Here is an 18,304-nt window from a genome sequence, read left to right as displayed (position 1 = left end):
CATCTCTCTTTCTCTGAATTCTCTCTTCATCTCTCTCATTTTTTCCCTATCCCTTCCCTCGCCTGACGCTCATGAGTCTCCCATACTATCATTACAGGTTCCATTTCTCAACAGCCCTCTTTTTTTTTTCCTTTCAACCACTTGTCTGCTCTCTTTGTGCTTCCTTCTGGTACTTATTCAATCTCCTCCCTAGCGTCTCCTTTCTGTCTCCATCGCTTTCTGCCTGCCTCCTACTGGGAAGCAGCTATGCCGTCCTATAACCTTGACAACGCAGGATGCTGTGCGCGCGCGCGTCTTCTTCTGTCTGTGCGCGTGTCTGTCTCTCTTTGAGGGACAGGTGCAAGGACTTGGCGCTCATCCAATCTGCTATCAACGTGAGACCGACCAACGGAGGGAGAAAAAATTTAAAAAAATAAAAACAAGGGAATGCTCAGCAAAACAAAATTAAATACATTTTTATGGAACATAGCAGCAACTGGAGCAGAAATAACCTAATTGCACCTCCTAAAATACGTCTTGATTTTCAAGGACCTTGAAATTATGGAGGAGAACAGCGGGGTGGAGGTGGGGGCGGTGGGGGAGATTGTGGAGGAGAGGCAAAAATAACTGTAGTGTTTAGTCTGGTGTGCGGCTGGACGCAGAGGAGCACCAGCGAACAAAGAAGGGGGAAAACAAAAAAAGCTTTGATTAGTAGGGTGATCATTAAAAAGGAGAGACCCCCTGAAGAGACCGATCTCTAATTAGTAATGTATCCTCGACACTTGGCACCCCAGCATCTCTTCAGACACATGTGCGCGAGTGAGTGTTTGTGTGGGGCTGTGTGCAGTGGGTGGGTTAACACTGAGATAAAAGCTTTGCTTGTGTTACATAAATGGGTGTTTATGAACATTTCTGCAGCTCTTTCGGCGATTGTGCATTATTTTTTTTTAAACAACATAAAAAAGAAAGGCAACGATGATGCTGTATGTATGTCACTGAGCAAAAACAGCAGCTGCTACAGCACAGGAACCTGATAGATTACAGCAGCTTATTCAGCTATTAGTGGGGGGAAACAGCTTCCACATGTCCAGATTCACCCCTTTAACACGGCCATTTATCCACACCGGTAATCACCGCTTCCCTGTGCAATTATATCGCCTCTCAACTGGGAACATCATTTTTTTTTTCCAGGGGATAATCCCACCCCTAGAAATGCCATTTTCTATTTTATGTTTACCTTTTAACCACCGTGGCAATCAGGCAAACTCTGTTTTAAAATTAGTGGCTATCAATTTCATTTTCTGTACATGTGCATTTGCTTAATAGTAAAAATGTTTTTAGTCAGAGTACCTGGCTATATAAACACAAGATTTCAGTTTCACTGTAATATCTACAGTCATGGTAAAAAGTTCACATTAAGGATTTATTAAGACTAGATTATTCTCAGTTGCAGACACCGACATGAACGGCTGAGTGCTGTAGTCCTTCCTGTTCTACTTCTTTATAGTTTGCTTGAAGTCCACTGCCTGAAATTTACGTCACAGGGACACTAGCAGACTCACAAACGTGGAAATTATAAAGTCCTCTTTACTAGTTCCATAGGAATACTGTGGGAATTAACCCTTTAAGACCTACCATAGAACCAAGTCCGCCAGAGCTTACTTTATATTTTTACATGCTGTAGGGCCATTTGTGGGAGCATTTCAAGTTACTATACATTAATACAACCATTATAGCCCAAATATTAATAATATGTAAGCATTAAGTCCATAGTAACTACATAAATTACAAAAAAGTGCAATAAAGTACAAAAAAATAGAAAATCGTTTTTGTTTTCATATATTTCTAGTTAGAGAAATTTAAGAGGTTTATCCCTCAAAACAGTAAATACAAAAAAGTTGCACAAAAGAGTTTGCAACAACAGGAAATTTATTTTGAGTGTCTTCATAGTTTTGTTTTTGAGATACACCAATTTTTATATACTGCAGGAAAAACGAAAATAAATATTACAATCCAAATTTGCAAAAAAACATCATGTGCATCAAAATAAACTATTTTCAGCAGTGCAATTTGAGTTCTAAGCATCCCAGAAACTATTCAGAAAAGCATAAAGTCAAACATGACTTTTAAAAACACCAGTATAGGCTTATAAGGCCCCGAAGGTAAAAAACTACATTTTCCGCAAAATGACGTCACTTCCGGTTTCGGGCAGGTCATGGCGGACATGCGATAGTTCGCGCTGATGGACGTAGGAAGTGTTACAAACAGCTGATCGGATCGGCAAAGTGTGTTTCTGGAATATTATGTTTTTGCTGCTGCAAGTGCTTTTTATGCAATTTTTGCAAAGCTATATGTGGAAGGAAACCATGACCTAGGGCAAGCTAATGGCATAAGATGTAAGTACAACTCCTCTGGTTTCATATGCAAAAAAAATTATTGTGCTAGCTCACGTGGTTCCGGTTCTACAGGGATTTAAAAATAGTTACGCAAAACGGAGCGTGCCTGCTCCGACCGGTTTTAAAGGGCTAAGAGGGTAAATAGTAGCCAAGTGCTGCTAGTCAATCCACTCGATTAACTGATCATCAGCAAGTGTTAGCACCTCTATAAAAGCATAGGTTGTGGCAGTTTACTGCTCTGGAACATTCAGATGTGTGTTAACTCAATGCCAAGGATGAAAGACATTAAAGTGTGTTATAAGGCCAAGACTTCTGGAACAATGGTTGTTGGACAGATGAGACCAAAGGTGAGATGACTGACCATGTGCCAACACAGCACATCAGCACAAACATCTCAAACCAACCATTAGTCATGGTGGTGGAGGGGTGATGATTTTGGTTGGCTTTCAAGCCACAGGACCTGGACACCTCAAAGTCCATAAACATTAACTATAAACTCTGTATACCAAAGCATTCAGAGAGCGTGAAGTCAACTTTGGCTAAAACTGACTCATGCAACAGGACAATGATCCCAAGCATAGCAGCAAATCTCCAACAGGAGTCCAGAAAGCTTCATACTGCCTGAAATGCTGCGGTGGAACGTTAAGACAGCTGTGTACAAATAAATCCCTGCAAACCTCAAATGAACTGAAGGAGCATTGTGAAGAAGAGTGAGCCATAATGTGGTCTAGCTACATCTGCAAAGTACCAGATGAGTTTTAAATGTCCCGGTACATGAGGGCTTGAACTTGCACGAGGCTGTACTTTCTTTATACCTCAAATATATATTCATATGAGCTTGTATTTTCTTTTCATTGTTAATATTACTTTCAAACTGTGTGGAACTTTAAAATGCATCCTTTAGGAAGCTTATTTTCACAAACTGAGACAGAAATCTCTACTTGAGTTGCACATTCATCCATCACACTCTCCAGTTTTACTCCTCTGAAGGGTTTTACCCTGAGTTTCATTCATGGATTATTCAGAGCTGAATTTATGGATTTTTTTTTATATGACATTTATTTAGTTTTCTAGTCTGTGGACAGTAGATTGATTTAACAATTGATCCATTTTAAAACAAAATAAAACAAGAACTTTTCTATGTATTGCCTGCAAACCAGCACATAGTTGGTTGAATGATATCTCATTTCTCTTTTTCACACCAGGCATTTTGAATAGTCGCAACAACAAAATGCTACTATGTTTCCATTAATATCAACTATGTCTTTGTGTCCCACTAAACTGCAACAGTGTGACAGGAAGCCAGCATGAACACCCTAATTGGATGGATTCGATAAAGGGCCCCCCCCCCCCAAAAAAAAAATAGCAAGAAGTTTCTGACCAATCAGTGCGAATTCAGGCCACTGCACCAGTGTGAATCTGGAGTGTGAGATATGTGGCAGGAAGTCACAGTCGTCAAAGCATACCGCGTGGGCTGGGGAGTGGTCAGCCATCTCTGAGTGATGAGATGACATTACAGGGCCCCTTCACACATGGGAGGAAGTGGAGCTGTTCGCCCAGGTGGTAAGATTAAAAAAAGAAGGTGTCTGAACAAGCAGTCTAATGCTCGCTGGCATTTCAGCTGGGAGTGAAGAGGGTGTGGTTTGGTGATGTATCTGCTGTCACAGTACTGACTCCCACGCAGGACCTTATGAACGTGGACTAGAGAGCTCAAGGGCGAAACGCCACTGAACTTCCGTACAATCTGCTAAGTAGATTTACAGATAGCATCTAATGGGGCGATCTACTCTTCAAGAAGCTTAAATGTTGCTGCGAGATTATCCGAGGGAAAGAGAGCTGACTGGGTGCTCGTAAGGGAGAGCGCTGACGGTGTAGGAACGCCGAGCGCGAGCAACTAAATCAAATCAGATTTGTGCCTCGACATCACCATTTCTGTTATTAATGATCCAAAATCCTTACATGAGTTCACAGCAGCGAGCCGCGCACCCTGTTGAGACGCAGACTCCTGGTCACACAGGTGGTGTTTACTTTAGGTGTAACCGCTGCGTTACAGACTCTGCAAATCGCGCGCATTATAACCAGGCTGCAGTGTAAGCGAGAGCCATGTGTACAGCATCGATTTCACAGTTTAACCTGCCAACAGTGAAGGATAGAGACTGGTAGCAGGTGCTGGGTAAAACCTGCCAAAACAATCTACACCATTATTCAATTACGGGCCCCCAGAACCTGTTAGGTGTGTTGTTATCACTGGCGAAAAGAATTAAAAACCAATTAGGCAAGTTTGAAACGAGAAAAAAACAAAAAGCGAATGGATGAATAAATATGAGAAATTACACCGCAACTTTACGAGGCGTGAGCTCCGGGATTACTGCGGCCCCAATCAAACGAGGCAATCGATTCCATGATCGTATGTCCTGGCTTAGCTTCCAAAGAGTGAGCCGTATCTGACAGGGCTGAGCTGGATCCCACTGTGAAAGGCAGGATTTTACACTGTCCTTATTAGCTGCAAACAGTGGGGGGAACCAGTGGCTTATGTATAGCAACAGACTGCCAGCAGGTTTTTCCTCCTTTGTTCTTCCACTCTCTTCTTGTCTTCTGCCTTTCCGTTTCAGCTCGTCTGCCGAGCACAGTGAAGTGTAAGTTTTGCAAAGTGAACAGCGCAAATACATTTCCCTCATATCCACTACTTCATCTTTTTTGTGTTTGTGTGTGTGGGGGGCAGGTGGTGGGAGGGTAAGGGACATGATCGCCTGCCTGGATCATCGAAAGTGCACAGAAAGATACATGTAATTACCAAAAGATTGCGGTCGACGTGAGGGGAGGAGGACAAGGAAGACAACCACAGGCTGTCAACGGCAGAGCACTGCAACACAGGTCGGAATCTTGTGCGACAAGATGGGGAAGATGACGGGGAAGATGACGGGCCTGCTGAGGAGATCTAAGCGCTTCATTACAGCCGAGGAAGGAGCGGTGGGTGTGTAGGAGGGAGACGCAGTTGTGTTGACCTCTCATGAGCTCGGCCTTCGGGAGGAGTTGTTAAAGTGGAAGTTACACCGAGAGAAAGACGGAGCGAGCGAGGAAAGAAGGCTGTAATAAGGCACGATGAGAATACGCTTGCATCTCTCCGCTTGGCTGCGGAAAGTCAAGGTGAGAGGGCGGGGCGGAGACAGATGTCAGCCATAAGAGCGCGCTCGTGTTTATGAGTCATCATAAAGGGTCAGCGTGTCACTTGTGCCCGAAGTCGGCCTTGCTAATATGTGAACTGCACAGAGGGGCGTGTGCAATCTGCTGTGTTGCAAAAAGAAAGAGTCGTCGGGCAGATTAAAAATTAGTCATGTTCACAGGACTCTGATGAATTCCTGAGGTAAATACAAGCGCATGCTATTAAGCTTTATTTAGTAAGAGCTTAATGTTTCAAATGCAAAATGTATAAATTCCTTTTTTATTGTTTCACCTTTATGTCGGCGCTGCTTTCCCACCCTCATCGTTCAACGCGGTGGCATTTCCTCATCCAAGAAACTCGCAGCTCATATCGAATAATTATCCAGACAGCAGCTCAAATGAAAACATGACGGATCGCGCCGCGCGTGCCACAGCGCCAGCACGGGCAAACACTGGCACCCACAACGGTAATTGTTCTAACATTTCTTCCATTACAACTGATGGAGCGGGTCGAATCGCAAATTAATAAAATCAATATTGTATCTGCAACATGTGTCCATCGATTTGGCACAGCCCTCCGCTGTTATTGACAGCGGATCCAATCGCACAATCTCGCCGGCTTATAGAGATGTGGAGAGGACGGCGGTAATTTGTCCTAAAAGGAAAAAGAAAGAAAAAGAAGCTCCTCAAGCAGAAAACAGATAAAAGCTGTCAGCGAAGGTGGTCGGGGAGAAGAGAAGGGGCAGATGAGACTCTGGAGTGAGGGAACAGAGGTGGCAAATAAAGGGAGATAGAGTGGGAGGGGTGGGGGAGGCCAGCGAGAGGACTTAAAGGACGAAATGTTAGAGAAAGTGAGGGTAAAAAAAAAAAAAAAAGAGTATTAGGATTGAGAGGGAGAGCTTGTCAGTGGAATACAGAGAAAGAAGAGTTGGAGTCATGGGTGGCTGCTCCTCTTATTAAACACTCAAATCCTTCAGTCAGTCTCAGGAACTCTGTAAGGAGACTTGTGTTAAAAGCCGATCCACAATTGAGCTGCCATGTCTCTATCCATACCTCATTTCCAATTAACACACAAACCACTTAAATCTATTGTGCTTTTTTTCCTTCATCCTCCCCATTGAGACTTATTTTCTCAAGACACGTAGCCATAATCAAACACGTAAGCATGACACACAAATGTGAAGGAAGCACTTTCAGTGTGATTCAGTCCAGCCAAAAGGTTCTGATTGATTCATCTGGGAGGTGTGAAGAGAGTTTACCGGGCCGTCACAGATGAATTCATTCATATCCCGCCACCGAATCCGTTTCAAATGCGTCTCCAGTGACCGCTTGTGATTACACTTTGCTTCCACACTCAATATACAAATAAACTGCTACATGACTGCTGCCATGTTTATGCATTGCCAGCAGATTTCTCGATCTTATGGCCATATCTGGGAGCGATCCATAGTTAAACCACACAAGGTGCCTCGGTATTTCTCCCTCGTGGAACCCTAATAGGAGTCCTGGGTATTAAAGCAATTAAGCTGCAGAAACTGTTTTACAGCATTATGGGAATGCAGTCAAGTTATGAGTTATGGTTTCTTTTTTTTTACTGTTTAAGTCAGACTTATCGAGTAAGAGAAAACATTAAAGAGATCGCTGAATGAAAATGCCACTGGGTCCTGAGGGTATTGCAGAATTTTCCATCACCTTAGGGGACAATTGCATGTGTTACAGGGATCCAGACAGGACAGGAAAACCCAGCTTCTGCATTAGGCAGCAGCTTTTTTACAGCATAATATATGGAGCCATAATGTGTGTGTCTATTATTTTAGAAATCTGACACCAATAGAATAAATTGGAAGTAATTGTAAGAGGATGGGATGGGGGTGGAAGTCCTTATGTTTTTTCCATGCTGTTCAAGCATGTGGAAAGGGCAAAAATAATTTCATTTCCCATCGAACTGGAGGTCAATTACATTGCACCACTGGGATAAGGTCCGGCTGAAAACAATGCCTATGTGTTGGAGAAAAGAAAGAAAAAATGACTCCAACCTACACTCGGTGGACTGGAGTAGCAACAATGTAAATTAAGCAACCGACATAATCATGAGGAAAAAAATTGCCATGTCCATCTGAGTAGTCAAAGAGAGCAAGAATCAACCAATCGTATTGTTTCTCTATGATAAGAAAAAATAATGTCCACACTCCCAGTTAAGGTTTCGAAGAACGAGCCTCGTTCACTGATATGTGCACAGAAATGTTCTTACACTGTGCAAAAGTGTGCGCGTGCAATTTCTACAGGTAAAATCTTGAGGACCAAATGATAAAATAATATCTTTTTACGTGTCAGCAAGTATAAAATGGTTTCTCACACATGTGGTAAGTCTTGCTTGCAAGTTAGACTGGATGACCCATCTAGGACTGTGTGCTGCAGGCTAATTTCAAAGAATCAGGCCAGTGAATCATCGGTCACTGTCTCCAACTTGCAGCTTGATTATTAACTAAAGAGGGAAAAAAGCCACAAGTTTCTTGCAATAAACCAGTGTAGCTATTAAGCAATGTAGTTATTGTAGCCCTCAAGGACTTGTGCTGTCTTTGTGTTTAAAATGTTAGAATTAAACTCATTTGCTGGCAGTTACTGTGTGTTTTAAGAATTACCCAAAATTAAACACACATAGCTGAGATCTTACTGACCGGTAATAACCCAACCGGCCTAAAGCCCATACCTTAAAGCAGGGGTGAGAAACTAGGACTGTTGTGGAGGGCCACACCAGTAAGTTAAACTCAGTTCTGCTGAAAATAATTTTCCCTCTTTATTATCTCATTGGTAATCACACTAATAATAATTATAATAATTATAATAATTATAATAAAGTTGATTTGTACAGCACTTTTCAAAACTTGAGTTTTAAACTGCTTTCCGTGCGGCGCTCCACAACAGTCCCAGTTTCTGATGTAGCCCCTTGGTAAAAGTGCCCGCCTCCGCTAAAGCCTTTCTCATGATCTTGCGCATATTTCAAGAATCTAGCTGCCTCATGGTCAAAATGGTAAACTAGTGAAATGCTTGAGTTCAAAAGGTTGAAAACTTGAGTAGATGCAAGTGTGACAGACGCAAAAAGTGACTGAAAGTGGGCTACTGTTCATTGCAGTGGCTTTATCCTTGTTAGTATCCCAAGACAATGACACCTAGGAAAGACAGTGGCACTGGGTGACTGAAATAGCATAATGTGCATATTACAGCGAGGAATAAAAAGACCATTTGCTAGCTCTGGATCACAGACAAAAAGGGCTTTCACTTCACAACATGAAAGCTACTGTCAGGCCCACTACTGAGGGAACCATGTAAGGACATCAAATGTTAAAAGATGGCTTTGATTTGAATTACTACAACTCACTTCAATGCAGCCGCTGTAGACTACACAGCTAAATGCCCATGACTAAATATTTCCCCCTTTTTTGAGCATCAGGATTTTTGGCAGGCGTAATTATTGTGACTTTGGTGTTCCACTTCAAAGTTCATTAAAAAGACAATAGCAAAGGTCATATGGCAATGTCCATGCCACTTCCTTTAGCCTCGCCTGGATATCCTCTCAGCACGCTCATCCTGTCACCCCATGCTGATCCTTCCATTCCCTGTCCAAATGCTTTCACTTAGGTTATGTTGCAGCCTCACAGTGTTTTTCACCTGCTGCACTAATTAAATCATTTTTATTTACCCCCTTCAGAGATGCCTCACTAGTCTGAACATTAGCCGGCGTCCACTGAGCTGAACTGAACTGAGAATGAGTACTTTTCTTTTTGATGAAAGTCGAAACGGCCTTTCTTGCTGTGATGGAAATAGAGACTTGACATCATCAGACGTGATTCCTCAAAGATATTAATGCGCTTTGAACCGAGGGAGCTGATGGGAAGGTTGTGACAAGCGCCATTTAAAAAAACAAGAGAAAGCCTGAATGCATTATGGGATATATGCCTTACTCCGTTTTGGAACAGCAGCAGCACTAACAGGTTGACGAAAAACGGATTAAAAGTTCAAAAATGATTTGCTCGCTTCTATTTTTATAAATTGCACGGCTCCAAAAACGCCACTCGGAGTAAAATAAGTGTAAACTGTAACACTGTTGATCTAACTGATGCCACATGGAATTAATACGACGCAGGAAGCGTTAATCACCTGTCAGTTATAACAAAGAGACGGCTTGATAAACAACAGCGCTGCATCAGCAGGTAGCGTTCCTCTAAACTGATAAACTGTATTATTTTTCACAGGTAAGCAACACTGTCATTCACATTTCCTGCGCTCGTGCAGGGTGTTATGTTTTTCGGATAACAGAAACCATCGCGTGTCTTCGCACTCACTGCAGGGTCCTAATCTTTTCCACTAGACTGGATGACACATCTGAGATATTTAGTATTTCCGACCATTTCTGATGAGGCGCTGTTGTTAAGAGGAAACGAGAATGGGCAAGAACATTAGGAGAGCTGGGGGATACATACTGTAGGGCACACATTCATACTGGACTTCCAGGTATTTGTAGGTTCCCGGGCACGGGTCAGGAAATACGTCTGGTCCTGCCACAACAGCACACTGGGTCCTGTTGTTACATCTGAAAGCAAAGAAAAGTCATTCTGTTAAAATAAATAAATAAGTAAAGCATTAGATAATCACGTCCTTGTGAATGGCCACAATATACAGTGGCACATTAGTCAGACATTTAGTGTGTGGTTAATGAACTTTAAAGCACTTTATTCCGTAGAAGAGATTAAGACGATCACAAAGCTCCACTGTTTATGAACTCAACTCATCTACTTTTATGCCTCGAATTCACGGGGATACATTTATTTTAATTAATTTATTTCTATTTTTGGATTTCTCGGAGGAAGACTGACAAAATATGCCATCACGATGTCACTAAACCTAGAGACTACACTAACACAAAGTCTGTTACAAACTGGAAATATGAATGGAAGCAAATAAGGGCGGCCTAATCAATCAGGAAATGAATTCACACGTTTATCTATTTATTTATATTTATCTATAACTCCTATGGTTCAACTGCCGTTTCTAAAAACAGAATTTTCAGTGATTCAAGTCGATCCAGACACAAAATAGTTCAACTGTTTGATCGCTATTAGCTGTTAGTGTTTCTAAATTAATGCAAATTTCAGAGTTGATGTATTTTTCTTGTTGCATTTATATGTTTCTAGCCGTACTTTAGACCCCAAGCTACATTTTAACATAGATTCCTACGGTGTTTTATTCTTTACACTTCATCAAGGACTTCATCTACCTCTCATCCACAGCTAATTTTAGAATCACCCATTAGCCTATTATGCATGTCTGTGGACTGTGGGAGGAAGCTGGAGTACACAGAGGAAACCTACACAGGCACCGGGAGAAGATACAAGTCGCCACAGAGAAACGCAGCATTTAGATCTGAACCAGGAACCTTCTTCCTGTGATAGGATTGTGCTACCAATGCACCTCATAGACTGCATATATGGTGTTTTTCACAGCTAATATAATATATGCAATATCTCATACAACACATATGAGCAACGACTAGTGGATAACAATACTGACAAGAGACTTGTTTAGATATGCTGCCCTAAATAAAGTAGAAGAGAGAGAAGATAGCTCTGACATTGGAAGCTCTTGAAATTGCCACAGGCAGCTAGCAGCATAACAGCTGGTGGCTGTCTGCTAGGCAATGAGCTGATTTCACTCATGAACTGAACCTCTAAATTGTATTTGTCGTGATGATGGTCTGGGGAATTTTTCATTCAAATATCCAACAAATAACATGACTTGCTAACTGGTCATTTCACAAGCGAAATTTTAGTATTTATATCTGTAGTATGGATATTTGCACATACACACCAATGTGCAGTGTTGAGAAGGTTACTTTTATACATTTTAAATGTATTCCACGACAGATTACAGATTACATGCCCCAAAATGTATTTTGTAACGTTACTCAATGAGAGTAACGTATTCTGAATACTTTGGATTACTTAATATATTATCATGCTTTTTACAACTACATGAATGTACTATTGCTGTGTGATTTATTACTATTACTGAAGGATACTCACCATACCAACACCAACTAGATTTTTAAATTTTATTATAAAATGAGTAACAGTAGGGTGGACATTAGGTAAGGCTGCACTTTTTGCAGCGATCTCATATAGAAAACTATTCGGCGCGTATATAAAACAGGTGTTTGGGTTTCCACCGGCGTGGAATTACCAAAAATAGAGAGGGCATAGCCTAACATATGAAACAGGAAAAGACCACCGGATTACACCCTTAATTTCAACAAAGTAACTGTATTCTGAATACCACCTCTTTGAAAAGTAACTGTAACGGAATAAAGTTACTCATATTCTATATTTTAAATACGTAACGCCGCTACATGTATTCCGTTACTCCCCAACACTGCCAATGTGCTATGATGACAAAACTTGCTACCATTAGCTGAAAACACTAACATTTTGTCTCACTATGGCCTCTTCTGGCCACAACGAAAGCAAAAATGACTAAATTGATAAAACCGGGGCCTAAAAACTAGATTTCACAAAGAACTGTGTGATGCCACAGTGGCCACATCCACGTTTTGTATACAGCCAGCGCTTGAGAGACATGTTGTAAATGAATAACGATCATAAAGTTCACTTTAATTTAGGTTCAGGTGACACAGTCAGGGGCAAATTCATCTTTCTGTGAAGGATTAGAGTGGGAAGTCACGGACTTACGACCAGGCTTCAACCACATACAGGTAACATTGTTATGACTGCATGATGGATGGTGGCAGCGGCGGTAGAGAGGACGGAGTAGACACAATCGACCGAGTGCGAAATCAGCTCCCACATAAAATGTAGGTCTTCATTAAAAAACACAATTACGGTGCCTGTGGTAGTCTCATGTGCCATTTTGTTTTTGGCAGTCATCAATCAAAGCCCCACTCCATATGCACGGAGAGCCTCTCGCCACAGATAATAGCAACACTTATCTCACAACATTAACTCTTAAATCTTTTGACAGGTATCGATCTTTTCCAGCTCTGCATCTATTTAAAAAGTGAAGAAAAATGAGAGGATACGAAGGTGGGACAGGCTTCTGTTCAAAGCACCGGGTTGCATATGTGATCTTAGTGAGGCCCCCCTGCTCCAAGCTCCAGTGTATACAGGATTGCCATTCGTCAGATCTATACTCGTTTACAGACCGCCATTATATTGCCATATATAAAAGGTATTTATGCCCCACCAAGGCCGTTCACAGCGCAAGTCTTGTGAAGGTCAAGGCAGGGTCTGACACAATGATTCATACACCACAATTAAAGGATTCTCTACACCTTAATTAACATTGATTGGCTGCTGACTAATCAATCGCACCAGTGACGGACAAGCAAAAAAGGGGCCCCATCTCATTTCGAGCCAGCCAAGTAATGAGATATGGTCTGCCGACTCTCGACTCGTGTGAGCTTTATGTGTTACGTGACCAGCTCCCACCTCCTTCCAACATCCGCCTCATCTTCTGCCGCTCGCCTCATCTGACCGTCAGCACCATGAAGACTTAAACTGCAGGCAGTAAGCGCCAGTCGAACAATAAGAGGTCAAGCCTATGAAAGTGGGGAACAATTATCAGGGCTCATCTCTATACCCTTTTTCTTTGCCATACTTTCTGCTTTATTCTACTTAGAGACCGGAGGATTTGTAATCAGCAGGTTCAAAGATGATATGTCAGAAAGAACTGCAAAGGAGATGGTCGGCAGAGATGCATCTAGCTAGAAGCTGGACTGGAGAGTGGATGTTGCAACACATACACACATTTTTCCTAACTATATTGCACAGTAGCTGTTGTTGTGCAGAGTACTGAAGTACCGAGCTGATACAGTCTTTTAGGTTTATCGACGCTTGCTGAGAATTTAAGCTATGATCAAATCCAAAAATTTAATCATACAGTGGTTTATAATAACTTACTCTTGAGGGAATAACGTGTATTTACCGTGTATTTAATATTATTGCAAACTTAATCCCAGCCTTATCATCCATCTTGACCCAAATCCCTCTTATCAGTCCATGTTTTAACCTACACACACAAATGCCTCCTAATCAGTGTTCCTATAGTGTCCTGAAGTCACCCAGACACTGAAAAATAATTACAATTAAATGTATAGATAGAGGGAGATGGAGGGAGAAGCTACGGACACCACAAAGACTTCACAACACCAATTATGGGTGTTAATCGGGATTGCGTCAGACAATTGGCACTGGTTTGATCCTTGAACTAGCAGTGGGGAGGGGTAATAGAGTCAGTATGAGGGATGAATTTAAATATGTATAGGGGTATGTTGCTTACACACAGCACAGCTCACTGAGGGAAGTAAACAGCAGGTGGCACGAGCTGCTGTAGGTATCGCCTTGGAAGGTTTCAGAGGCAATGAGACGCAAACGGATTTGTGTGTAGGTTCAATGGGCACATAAGCCCCTTACAGCGATGCAGTCCTTTCCATTAACCTGGCAGTATCTTAATGTGCTGGCTACATGTCCAAGCCAATGGCACTCTGGTGACAGATCAGATTACTGGAGTCAATCCAGTCAGTTCTTGAAAAAAAAACAACAGGAGCTGACGTTAGCTTGTTGCTTCAAGCTGTTTCTGGAAGTTTTTCTTAGGAGTGACTAAAACCCTAAAAGCCCGCTAAAAAAAGATTGCAGTCCCGTAACAACAAACGGAAACTGCAGGCTTTTATTTGTACGTTTAAACCCTATTTTAAAACACTTGACATAATTCCGAGTATAATATTTTTTGTTGATATAGCTCATGTGTAGCATTCATTTCATTGTCATGTCATTTCTCAAAAACCCAAACAAACCTTTGTTCACTTATTCAAACTGTTATGTATTTAAATGGTTATAACCTGTTACTGTGACTTCAAAATAAAATGAATCGGCTATAGCCAAAAAGTATCCCATGCCAATATTACTGTCAGGCTGAAAACCTGCCCTCAGCTCAATCCGTCACATGTCACATGACCTTTGACCTTGAAGGAGAGGTGACAGATCATGTGACATGATATTTTAAATCTTTCTACATGTTGACAATACACAGCACACTTGTCAATTTGCAACCAATAAATCATTAAGTTGACCTTGGAGACCTTGAAGCCAATTTTAACAGACGGCTAACATGACCCGACTCTACACCCCTACGACGTTTTATCAAAATTCATCCATTTTTGAGTCACTGGATGGCACGGATGCGAACGCTGTTTTTACTTCAGATGTGTGAGCTGCGTCTATAAGCTCCACTTCAACAATTGTGAAATAAGTTAACCAGAGCGTGAGCGGATGCATTCACATAACTGTATCTCTGACTGTCAAGACAACTATGAAAACACAGCTGCCGATTTAAGAAATCTCCAACCAGAACACGCCGTGTGTCATTTGATGTGCTGTCCAACTTCCCACAGGGTACACAGCGATGTGGAAGCACCTTGGCTTGTTCCGTGAGTGTAACGGGAGAGCGTGTGAACGATGTCATGAGGACCATTAAAGTTAAAGTGTTTCAACGTTTGAATGACAAAATGCCGCCATCGACAGACTGATGAAGGCAGCAACGTTACATACGGCGTGCCTGAAAAGGGCTTTAATGACACCAAATGACAAGGACTGCATCTGGATGCAATCATGTATGAGATATGATCTCAAAAAGACCATAAGAAACATTTTGCTATTTGGTCTCCAACTACCGCATTTCTATCCACATTCCCGATTTCCCCTCCCTTATAGCTTTTTCCTCCTGTTCCCACGTCTGCTGTTTGTTATAACTGGCAGATTAGAACTCAGGCTGCCAGCTGACGAGGGGAGATGTGGCACAAAGCAGCAGAACCCTATGTAAGCACAAACCGTAATCACTATAATCGCCGGGCTGATCCGGCTGCTGCCTGTGACGACAGTAAGTGGGTCGAGTCCCCTTTGGCCCGCTGACCACCGACGCAGGTCAAATACTGTATCAATGGATCAATGGGCGGATGGACGAATGGGTGAACAAACGAATCGATAAAAGAAAAGAGGACGGAGACATGCGAAACAGACGGGGACGGTGCGGCCGCTGTCAAAGACAGACAGATCCGTACACGTTGGAGAGTAATAAAAGAGAACTGGTGTGCACCACTGTTCTCCTTTCAGAACTCAATTGATTTATATCAGGAGGGAAATACCAACCCGAGTGGAAGAAGAGAAAGGTTTGCCAGTTTTTAAAGGTTCAGCGGGGGGAGGGGGAAAAATGCTTTGCTGCATTTCCTTCCAGCATGCCAAATTGCTCTGAGCCATTTTCCATTTGTAATCCAGAATCCACATGAAAGAATTTCGCCTGAAGTAAGTCAAATATGAATGGAGACATTTCAGCTGGCGTTCATGCACTTATTTTCGGCGTGTATGCCGAAAATAAGTGCATGCTGTTTGTTTCCTGTGCCCCTTTGTGTGCTGTGTGCACATTTGTGAGGGTTTATATTTGTGAGGAAGGAAATGACGGAAGTGAAAGAAGAAAAAAAAGTGACGGACGGGTCAATATCCCCGTCCCTCTGTTGGGACCCATTACGCTTTAGTGATGGTCTTCGCCACCCACGATCGACTTCATTCATTATCTTTCCCAGTTGCATGCAGCAACATCCATCTTTTCCCATTCAGCCTGTCTCCTGGTGCAGCACACACACAAACACAAAAGGAACTCACAACCTTTAAAACACCCAGAAAAAGAAAGAAAAAAATCTCAGAAAACATGATAAGAGGAAGTGAAGCGATGGCCTTGAACGCCTTGTGCATTTGGCTCCTGAGTAAAACCAAGAAGTCTTACAAGTTAGCAATTCAGTGTTGATTAGTGGAGCTCCTTTACAGAACGAGGAATTATCAGTTAAAGCCCTGGTGGAAAAGCTCCTGTTCACACAGAGAGGCTTGTTAGGGAGCATAAGCTTGAAGTTTTCTGTAACGCTGCTATAGAATAATGTGTTTTTGACGCAATTTGGAGTTACTTCAGCCACGAGCTGGGGATTATCAGACACATTAACTACAGCTAGTGTAACAGAAATCAGCCAAATTGAACTAATTCATTAACTCCTCCTGTAAGCTCTGAGGTATAACTCTTAAACCGGACTTTTACGCTCATTTCCAGCTCTATATTTCAGTCCTGGGCTGCACTACAGTAGCTTTGCACGATTCACAGCTGAAGCTAATTCTTATATATACACCACGCTGGACCATGTGTGGTCCAGAATTATGTTCATCCTCACTCTGAAACAAAGTTTCTTCTGATTGGCCGCCTCTCAAAAAGAGAAGATCTGAACAGATGAGCATATAAATGAACGGCCCCCAACTCGATTTTGGTCATCACACTGTTCTCCAAAAGGAGGAAAAAGCTGTTGGATATTAAATGCTTTGCACGTATGCTTATCTCATTATTTCAAACTATGGTTGGGTTCATAATAGAATCATAATGGGTCAACTTTAATATCCAGCAAGAATAGCACAGTACAGTATCTGAATTAAAGGTGAAAAACTTACGGGGAAAGAAAATTTTTTTTTATTAGCTTCTATATTTCGTCAGCCTTGATGATAAATTGGAAAGGATTGTTTCCTGGCAGCCAATCTTCTATAATCATAACCACATCATACCTGTTACTGGCAGCCCATACATCACTTAACATGATTGACATGTTTCTAGCAACTTGACGACTTTATTATAGGAGTGTGGACTTAGAAGCTAGGAGGAAATACAGTATTTGATTATTTTACTTATTTATTTGCTCTAGATTTCTCTTCAGGCTATGAGAATGGACTCTCTGTTATTTGGTTTACCCTCTGGGACAGTGTTCCTGGGCTTCCAGTGAAACCAGCAGATGTCCAGGCCAGGACTCGTGCGCCTGTGTGTAGGTCAGAGTTCACTCTTGAACTGACATTCAACAGAGCTAATAAAAAGATGAGCAGTGATCAGACAGTAAGAGATGATTTTGAGATTGGATTTCATCAAAACTGTTCCCTGCGTTTACTTTTACTTCCTACCTCCATGCTTCACTTCAGCCTGCTCAAACATGATTGGTTGACAGCACCAGTGTTGGTCAAGTTACTTGAAAAAAGTAATCAGTAACTAATTACTGATTACTCCCCCCAAAAAGTAATCCCGTTACTTTACTGATTACTTATTTTCAAAAGTAATTAATTACTTAGTTACTTAGTTACTTAGTTACTTTTTAAAAACACGATTTACAACCTGAAGAGGTGATAAAGTGATAGATCTTTCAGCCCAATTCTACTTTTTCTACATAATCCATCATACAAAATGTAATCAAATGGAAAAGTCTCTTTTTTTAACTTGTTTTATCAGTTTTAATCTTTTAACTTTATGCATCAAGCAAAACATTTAATTATATGCAACATTCTCTGACTTGAATAAATTAGTTTAACATTTAAACCTATTTTCTACACATTCCAGCACATAAAATAAAATATTTTTTGTGTTTTCACTCACTCTTTCAAACAGATGCAAGTAAAACACAGCAGAAAATAAATAAAGTCAAAGACTCAGCGGTCCTTTTGCTCTATTTTCACCTGTAAAGCAGGAGCAGGGTAGGCGGAGGGTTACCCTGGTGTAGGTGTGCTGCGGTCAGTTGAGGAATCCGCGCGAGTGTCTCTGTGAGTTTCCCATCACGTCGTAGCTACTCGGTGCTTGCTCGGAAGTTTAGGGGTTTTTTTCGCTGTAAAAAGAAGTTTTCTTCCCACGCA

The 18,304-nt window shown here is 41.7% G+C and overlaps 1 protein-coding gene across 20 annotated transcripts in view; it reads right to left on the bottom strand.

Moving 5' to 3' along the window:
- The window catches only part of LOC113018655 (adhesion G protein-coupled receptor L3), a 272,591-nt gene that overhangs the window by 120,798 nt on the left and 133,489 nt on the right, over window positions 1-18,304 (bottom strand). For all 20 annotated transcript variants that reach the window (XM_026161922.2, XM_080290287.1, XM_080290288.1 and 17 more), the window contains one exon: window positions 10,019-10,128. In XM_026161922.2, the coding sequence (XP_026017707.2) occupies window positions 10,019-10,128 (110 nt within the window). The remainder of the gene's footprint in view (window positions 1-10,018; window positions 10,129-18,304) is intronic.

The sequence above is a fragment of the Astatotilapia calliptera genome, chromosome 3, assembly GCF_964374335.1.
Source record: "Astatotilapia calliptera chromosome 3, fAstCal68.1, whole genome shotgun sequence".
Taxonomy (NCBI): Eukaryota; Metazoa; Chordata; class Actinopteri; order Cichliformes; family Cichlidae; genus Astatotilapia; species Astatotilapia calliptera.
Note: the sequence above shows the minus strand (reverse complement) of the source record. Positions and strands in the feature narration are given on the sequence as shown.